The 8,729-nt window shown below is 37.7% G+C and overlaps 2 protein-coding genes across 2 annotated transcripts in view; one reads left to right on the top strand and one right to left on the bottom strand.

Moving 5' to 3' along the window:
• LOC101295969 (flavonol synthase/flavanone 3-hydroxylase-like) overlaps window positions 1–3,124 on the top strand; it is a 5,333-nt gene extending 2,209 nt beyond the window's left edge. Inside the window, exons 2-3 of the mRNA XM_004290789.1 lie at window positions 2,215–2,542; window positions 2,653–3,124. Of these exons, the coding sequence (XP_004290837.1) occupies window positions 2,215–2,542; window positions 2,653–2,868 (544 nt within the window). The 3' untranslated portion in view covers window positions 2,869–3,124. The remainder of the gene's footprint in view (window positions 1–2,214; window positions 2,543–2,652) is intronic.
• A 296-nt stretch (window positions 3,125–3,420) lies between these two features.
• LOC101295675 (UPF0695 membrane protein C977.11/PB8B6.06c-like) lies at window positions 3,421–6,526 on the bottom strand. The gene is made up of 6 exons (XM_004290788.1): window positions 5,724–6,526; window positions 5,462–5,539; window positions 4,965–5,063; window positions 4,657–4,849; window positions 4,062–4,477; window positions 3,421–3,646 (listed from the first exon to the last, which is right to left on the bottom strand). The coding sequence occupies exons 1-6, from the start codon at window positions 6,066–6,068 to the stop codon at window positions 3,428–3,430; spliced, it is 1,350 nt and encodes a 449-aa protein (XP_004290836.1). The 5' UTR covers window positions 6,069–6,526; the 3' UTR covers window positions 3,421–3,427.
• Window positions 6,527–8,729: the final 2,203 nt, after the last annotated feature.

Here is an 8,729-nt window from a genome sequence, read left to right as displayed (position 1 = left end):
GGGCGTGGTCCCTGTCTCCTTGTCGGTGGAGTCACGCACTTAGCTCGTCGTTGCGGTTGGTTCGTGCGTGAAACATTCCTTCCTGGCGCGTCGGGCGGTGCAGGCGTCATTGCTGACGCAAGCCACGAGCTTGGGCCTGGGCTGAGGTGGCTGCAACTCGCCTGGGTCACTCTTCTCCTCTCACTGGGTTAGTTTTCTCCCCACCCAATTAACCTGGGCTAGAAAATGAGTGATCTCATTTTGTGGGTGGAAACAAATAATTATGGACTGGGTTACTTTGCTGAGGTGGATCCAACCTGGGTTGGATTTTTTTCCCACCGGTGGACTTGCTCTCAGGAGGAACTCAAATATGAGTATGGGTTTTCATGGTCGGAGAGAAGATTTTTTAGGTTTTGGGTTTGAGTATGGGTATAGAAAACCTTGTTAGAGATGCCTTCAATTAAAAGAATTGACAAATGACATATATTTTGTGAGGAATTCAAGTTGGAAATTTAAGCTCTTAAATTTCATGATTATTTTTCTGTATAAATTTCTAATTCCACAGGATAAGAATGCAAACGGGGGAAACACTCCTGAGAAATTGAGAATTCCTTATTTTTTATTAAATTTCTGGAACACCCGCATCCAAACACAATGTTAAAGAACTTTATTGAATATTACAGTGAAATATAGTCATTTTGACTTCGATAAGTTTGATTCCAAGGTTATTTCTAGGGTTAGTCCTGCATTGGAGATGAACGAGTGCAGATAGAAGATTATTTAGGGTTTGTACGTATTATAGGGGCTCTTTTCTTAAATAGTCTAGGACACGAAGCCGGGAGGTAGTTGCCTAGCTTGTTTGTCTCAGCCGACTCCTCTCCGGGCAGGTGCCATATATAAGGAAAATTACAACTCAAGAATCTCAAGCGAGATTCATAATCATAAAGGGCCCTGATTATAATTAACTGTACAAGAAAGTTCATTGACACACTCAGATCTTAATCAGGACTACCACAATTATAGAATGAAAAAGATTTATGCTTTTCGTGGACATCATAATGCAGATACAGTAGTCGAAATCAAGGCATAAATCACCCTAGAGCCAAAATGGAATTGTGGATGCAACCGATGGTACGTCAAACTGGGGATCGAGTTGCCATGCATCATGGGACTCTTCTAGCTTAAAACTGGGGATCGAGCTCGCTATATCACTTTCAGAATCTGTTTCATGAACAGACTCATCCGTAGTTACTAGCTAGGAAACCAAAATGGTAGATCGACTACGTGGTTAATTAGCTGCATATGCCTGACTAATTTGAACTGTTTAACCACACAAGAAGGTGGACGTGGCTGCCTGCCATATTTAACAATTCAGTTCTTAATTTCTAAGAGAAATATCTTGAAGTAATTTTGATTCTTACCTCTGTATGTGGTAGGTTGCCACCAAAATTCTGGTCCCTGAGACTGGGGGTTCTTGTTTGCTTGCGTCGTAGTAATACGAACCAAGTGTTCCTATCTTCTTATTCATCACAACGTCCCTTTATTTCATATGCCTTTCTGAGTTCAGGGGTAGGTACGAGCATGCGATGACATTGGTCTTGTCATCCATTTTATTTATTAGTGGTTACGACGGAGGCTTCTATTTTCTTCCTTTTCTTGGTCTTTTTTTTTAAGAGAATTATGATAAAATGTTTGGACCTTGTTCAACATTTTGGATAAGAAGCCATTTAGTAGGAAGTTTGCATTCAAATATATAGAAAATCCGAGGTATATAGAACACTTCAAATCTCGCTATTTTTAGTTTATAAATGTCTAGTTTTATAGTAAAAATGTATGCTTATTAATATGTACTAACAAAACTTTTCTTTTCCTGTCATTTTCAGTCCACACTCTTTTGAAAATTCAGTATATATTTTCTTCATTTTTTTATTTATTTTGTGTGTGTAGAAGTAAGTACGAGCAGAGGATCTGATTGGTTCTTGTCAGTGTCACTACTAAAACGAATTTTTATTTATTTTGTGTGTGTAGAAGTAGGTGCGAGCAGAGGATCTGATTGGTTCTTGTCAGTGTCACTATCATGTACTAAAACTAATAATAACAAAAGACATATTGCTGGTCGGTTAATTGTTAGATGGAAATATAGTAAGACTCGGTGAAAAGAAGAAGAGGTAAATAGTAAAAAACATAATGGAATCATGCCGCGTGAAAATTAATTGGGGTGTATGTGAATTGCAGGGAAGCCAATGAAGAGTATGCAAAGAATTTACACAAGGTGGTGGAGAAGCTATTTAAACTTTTATCTTTGGGGTTAGGGCTTGAAGCACAAGAACTGAAGAAGGCAATTGGTGGTGATGACTTGGTGTACCTTCTCAAAATCAATTACTATCCGCCGTGTCCCCGCCCTGATCTTGCTCTTGGTGTGGTTGCCCATACTGACATGTCCGCCCTCACCATTCTCGTCCCAAACGAAGTTCAGGGCCTCCAAGCTTGCCGCGATGGCCAGTGGTACGATGTCAAGTACATCCCTAATGCCCTAGTCATCCACATTGGTGATCAAATGGAGGTACCTCTCTCTCTCTCNTNNTAGGTACGTACTCTCTCTCTCTCTCTCTCTCTCTCTCTCTCTCATCCACATTGATACGGTGATCAAGTGATATTTCTTTGATGTGGTAGATAATGAGCAATGGAAAGTACAGGGCTGTGCTGCACAGAACCACAGTGAGCAAAGACAAGACGAGAATCTCCTGGCCTGTGTTTCTGGAACCTCCGGCAGACCAAGTAATAGGGCCTCACCCCAAGCTCGTTAATGATAAGGAGAATCCACCAGAGTACAAGACCAAGAAGTACAGCGAGTATGTTTACAACAAGCTCAACAAGATGCCCCAGTAATTTACTGGTTGATTACTGCAGGGGGGTGTCACAGAGCTAGCAGGGGTCGATTATTATCTATCAGTATATGACTGTCTTTTTTTTTCATGGTCTTTTAATTATTGGCAAGTTGGAAGTGATAATGTCGAGGCTTGTTTATCTAGTAAAACACTTGAGTTTGCGACCATGAATGTTATGTATAATAAGCTTTTCATTTCGAATCCACTGTGATGAACAATATTATGCATATATTGAATGTCCCATCCATATTAGATTGAACAATATTTTCTTTTCTAATTCACCATACCTTGGATTGAAACTTTACAGTAAGGTGAGTAAACTCTGAAGCAATGAAGTGAAGGGTAACTATACTACAGAAGATTATAGATAATTACATTTGTAAATTCATCATACTAAGAAAACACACTGATACAAAACTTGGCCGTCGTTAAACCAGCATCTGTTGGTGATCGGGTGAAAAAATCTTCTTCAAAATTATGGCAAACTCCGGAGGCACAGGGTGTTCTGTGTGTGGATGGATCGAGACGTGAAGAGGCTGTCCTAGCAACATGAAAATGTGCTATCTGTAACCCTTTGCCCAAACTGGTAATGAAAATATTAGGGTCCCCAAACAAAACGAGGCACATATCGTAACCATGGCATATGTATATGCTCTCCAAGAGTGTTTACTTTCTCTCATTGCATTGAATTCAGAAATGAAGGTAGACACAGTACTCAGGCAACCCAAAAAACCGAGTTGCAGTCCATTTGCAATGATATCGCAAGTCTTGGTATTCACCTAGAGAAACAGAAACAGAGTTAGCGAGCTCTATAACAATCAGGAACTCAAAGCATTTGAAAAAGGAAGATCATGAAGTATTAGCAAGTAGGAAGATCATGAAAAAGGAACTCGACTAATGGATAATAGAAAGGTAATTCTTTTAGCAGATCTTGGAAGAGATTAAACTTCAAGAATATACAGACCCTAAAATGAAAAATTAATATTAAAAATAAACAAAAGTACAAAACAAACCAGAAGATAACAAACAAAGATGAATAACCATTGCAAATAACTTGGAGAGCAATTTATAATGTGACAGATATATGTAAAACTGTGAGCTTTTCAAGTATGACAGGATGGCAGAAAATTTAAAAAGTAAAGAGGACATAATCATGGTGCGGGTCTCGACAGAAAGCAGATTACAAGACCTCACCTCTTTCTTCATAGTAGCAAGTGCTGCCATGATACAAGCTGCCGAAACATTTGCAATTAGAGTACCAAATGGAACCCATTTCAACAACTGTGTCTTTCCTAATCCACGTCCATTCAATCGAGCTAAGAACCACCTGATCCACACACCTACAGGTCCAACGATGCAGGCCAACCATAGATGTGTGTCACTGCTGTCACTTCTGAACTCCTCCTGCACCAAGATTCCACTCACACTCCATAGGCAACCTAGCATCACCAGCAACACTGTCCAAACTGCCAAGTGACGCTTGTAACTGCCAACCCTCCAGGTCTTTCTAGAGCTAGCAATGTCAGACCCTACACACCTTTTAATAAGCTGCCTGAAACCCTTAGCTGTCTCTATCCCAAAAATAATAGAGTATGCAGCAAGAAATAAACCTGACATCAAGTATATGCAGAGAAGCTCATATCAGCTAAGTGAATGGACCTAGATGGATTTTCTCCATGGGTAAGTTTCAAATAGGCTCAAAGTCTGATTCCAACAAAATTTGAATATGCGCTTGCCAGTGCCATCTACACATATACTGTAGCATTTTCTAACGGAATTGGTGTTTTACCTATTAAAAAGCCAAGCAGAGCAAAAAGCCAATGGCCTTGAACACTGAGTTCAAGCATTTTCTGGTTCCAACCACTGAAGGTAGTAAGACTTCCTAGATAACCAGTTGACAATCCAATGGCCAAAAAATCTGATATATAGGCTATATCTGCTTTGAAAACAACACCCCACCATCCCATCAAGAAAGAACCAACCTACAAAATTGCATTAGGAAAACAAAAACGTATTAATACATCACCCAGCATTATCCATATCAATACACTATTTTGAAGAACAATGAAGTATAGTGAGAGAGAGAGAGAGAGATACCATATTAGAAGGAAGATCAAGGTAGAGAATTGTTTGGTCACTTGTCACACCAGAAACTCCTGGGCCAAACAGTTTTTGCAGTAGATACCTCGTCAAGACCTGCATTCTGTAGCATTTCAAATAATATATTTGGCAAGAAGGTTTCTTCAAATGAAATAAATTGCAAGATACTACAATGTCATATTATCTCTTGTCAAGAAACAGATATCCAAAATGTTTGAACAGAGTCTTTCTAATGAAAACTACTTTTAGCAAGAACAAAACTTTTGATGCAGGATAAGATTTAGTTGCGCAAGTATTTGAAGATCTATTTAACTATACAGGACGGAATATATATGGTAGCTGCAAAGGTTGCATTAGTATCTGAAGATCCAGCTTTTTTGTCTTTTCTTTTTTCCTAATATAAATGCCAAAGCCAGCTATGAACTCAATGAATATCAAATTCAAACAAAAATGAAATTTCGTCATGCACAAGAAACAAGAGTCAAGTGTGTTACCCCAAGAATACCAAAGACAGCTAAATGTGTCATACATGAACCATACTCCAACCACTTTGGCAACTGATTTGTATTTTCCTGCATATGAAGAAACAATAATTTGAAGTTATTTAAATAGTCTGACAAGATCTTATGAAACAAACTCAACATTTTTGACTTTCTGCTATCTATTGATCAATAGACAGGCAGACCAACCATCCTGTCCATGTTCAAGGACATAAAAGATCTGTGTGCAACAAGAACATATTAACCGAAAGCTCACTTGTTTTTTATCTGCATTGCGTACTACCACATCAATGGTTTGAGATATGAATTCTTCTGACAAAGGCACAGTGGGGATAGTCCGAGATGCAGTATTATCACGACACCAAAATCCATAGGATGGCAATAAAACATCTTCTCCATACAAGTCATTGAAGGTGTGACTGGGACTGTTCCTGTTGCTGTGAAGAGCTCGGTCCCCAATATCTCCCACCTCAGACACAGACTCGTCTTCAAGTTCATCATCTATTGGCTGAGCACCAGACACACTTGAACAAGAAATGGGACTACTGGATTTACTTCTTCTAGGTTCAGGGTTAGTACCTCGGTACCCTGCTCCATCCATAATCGCAGGGCTATGTTTCTCTTGTGGTGACTTCAAGAGTAACAAAAGTAGAATCAGAAAGTAATCACCAAAGTTAATGGGAACATTAAATTCGAAAGAATGGTAATGAAAGGGGAAAAACAAAAGCGGTAGTGAATATGATGCAATTACTGCTGCTGCTAATGTTGACAATTCATAATTTGTACTTCCTAAGCAGACACCAAGTTTGCAACCTACTCTACTTTTGATGATGATAAAAACGTATGGAACTTATAAGAAATCAAACCTAAGAAAAGCAAAATACATTTGAACTCCCTTGATAGCGTCTTGAAGCAAGCTCATGACAAGAAGAAGGAACCAAACTAATTCAAGATGTCCACCGAATGCAACAATAATACAACCTATAGCTTTAAGCAAATCCATTATTTGATGAATTTGTTTATTAGTACAATAGAGCCGTTCAATGATGTCATTTAAACAACTGGAGAAGTCTAAACACTATGCTTCTTCACCAGGTACTGCCCTCAAATAAGAAAATGTAAAAATGAAATTGGACCGAGTCTGTCTGTGATATTCAATACAAGTAGAATAGGCCATATTCACGATTCATGTATAGTGTACACTTATAACTTACAAGATTAATGTGAACTATAGTTTAGAATCGTTTTCCTTACAAGCTATGAAGCCTGGTAATGTGGAAGACCTAGAATGTAAGCATAGAAGGACTCGAGCAGTACAGCTACCAGTACAGAACTTTAATTATCATACTTCACATAATAATTTGATTAGCTTTTCAACAATACCTTCATATAATCTAAATTGCTATAGTCCAGTTCTCTTTCTCATATCATAATACAACCAAAGATAAAGGTCCAGTATAAGACTTGTTACCAACTAATGGAATCAAAAGTTAATCCCAGAACCAAACAAATCAGAACAAGTTCTTCAAACGCCTAACTGGGGCCCATACACTGAAGATGACAAACAATAGGTGAAATCAATTCTAATTCACTTAATTCTATCTGTTCTTAAAATTTATACAGTAAACTCTATTTTGATTCAAAGGCAATTTCATAAGGTTAAAGTTCTGCTCCTTATACCTCTAGAGGGTAAAAACTAGTGTATTGGGGACCCAATCTAAAGATTTTTACCACATCAAATCAAACTCGAGCAGAATCTTATTCAGGAAGGGGTTCATAGTTTCATACAATTCAAAAGCCAAAAGTGCAGTCGTATCTTATTTCTTTAAAGACGTGTGCTCTCCACTAAAGAACCCAAATCTTCAAAAGCAGAAAAGGAGAAAAGAGAAAGAACTATAATTCATTGGTTCTGAACTATTTCTTTATGCACAAACCACCAAATGTAAAACTTTCCGGTTCCCAGATTGTGCATACAGTTCCAGATTCCTCGAACACAACTTTAAGCATCTGAACCATATTAAATTAAACTAGATAGGAGCTGAACAGTTAACAAAACAAAAATAGAAATTTGAAGAAAACCCGAAATCACAAAGCTTCTAGTGATTGACAAGCAAGGGAAATAGGGAAAAGGTTTATAAGTTTTTAAGTACCTGATTCAAAAGGGTTTGCGAGCTTCTATCTCAGAATGGCAGCAATGGAAGAATCTCAAAGATAAGTGAACAAAAAGACGAAGACTTTGGGAATGAAAACTGGAAAACAGAGAAGGAAAGAGTGAAAGACAAGGGTGTTTATGAAGAGAGATTTGGGCAAAAAGGGTTTCTGGAATTCCAGATTTCCTCTGGCAATGGCTGAATAAGTTTGTACCTGATTATATTCTATAATATGTATTATGTAATCTTTTTTGGGCCAAACTTCGTGGCTTTTCAATCACGGGATCGAATAACAGGTGCTCTGGGACTTTGGTATTCGTTTCATAGGATTAACTAGAAAAGATTCTTCTTTTTCACTGTAAATTTACGAACCACTGCAAAATGACAATGTTGAAAGAGGAAAACAAAGACCAACAAAGACATCTGGTGCTACACGATGAAAAAGGGTTCCATAGTGAATATTTGTCACTTTTAAGTCTTAACTATGAATATGATTCGATCAAGCAAAAACTTGTGTTTAAGAACTCAACTCCAAATTGGATTTGGTTCAAGAATCTGCGGCCGTGTCGTACATGTGGTGCCAAGATGCCGTTTCATAACAACCATTCATCCACAGAACGTCGCAGGTATCAGTTGACTTCCTGTAGTCGATTATACTATTGAATTGTGTGGTTGTATTTATATACAAGGCACGTATGAAGTATGATTTACCCTTTTTTATTTTTGAAAAATTCACATGAACTACGAACTTATTAAACATATTTTCTTGTGCGGAATTTTGGCCGGCATGTTGAGTGTTGGAGCGAGTCAACGGTTTATCTTAGGAAGGTAGTTATTGTTTTTTTATTAGGAATGTGATTAGTCTCAATATCCCGTTATTTACTTTAGAAAATTACATAGTAACACACGATCAAATTTAAAAACACAAAAAACCCATTTTTGATAATTTTTGTACAAATTAGGACAAAAGCCCGAGGCCCATAATCTATGGTACCAAGCCTAATCCGATTTTTCTCTGCTAAATGACCAAAATACCCAACTTCACAACAGAATTACAATTAATACCATATAATATATATATATATATATATATATATATCTCTCTCTCTCTC

Source organism: Fragaria vesca, linkage group LG2 (assembly GCF_000184155.1).
Source record: "Fragaria vesca subsp. vesca linkage group LG2, FraVesHawaii_1.0, whole genome shotgun sequence".
Classification (NCBI taxonomy): Eukaryota; Viridiplantae; Streptophyta; class Magnoliopsida; order Rosales; family Rosaceae; genus Fragaria; species Fragaria vesca.
This window is presented reverse-complemented; position numbering and strand designations above follow the sequence as displayed.

What these genes read in the sequence shown, in the direction of transcription:
- LOC101295675 (XM_004290788.1), bottom strand. Translation starts at nt 6,068, where the DNA reads ATGGATGGAGCAGGGTACCGAGGTACTAACCCTGAACCTAGAAGAAGT. An exon ending in GCAATGCAGATAAAAAACAA is followed by an intron (nt 5,540 to 5,723) that starts GTGAGCTTTCGG and finishes CTTCATATGCAG; the next exon opens with GAAAATACAAATCAGTTGCC. An exon ending in CTGTCTTTGGTATTCTTGGG is followed by an intron (nt 5,064 to 5,461) that starts GTAACACACTTG and finishes TACAGAATGCAG; the next exon opens with GTCTTGACGAGGTATCTACT.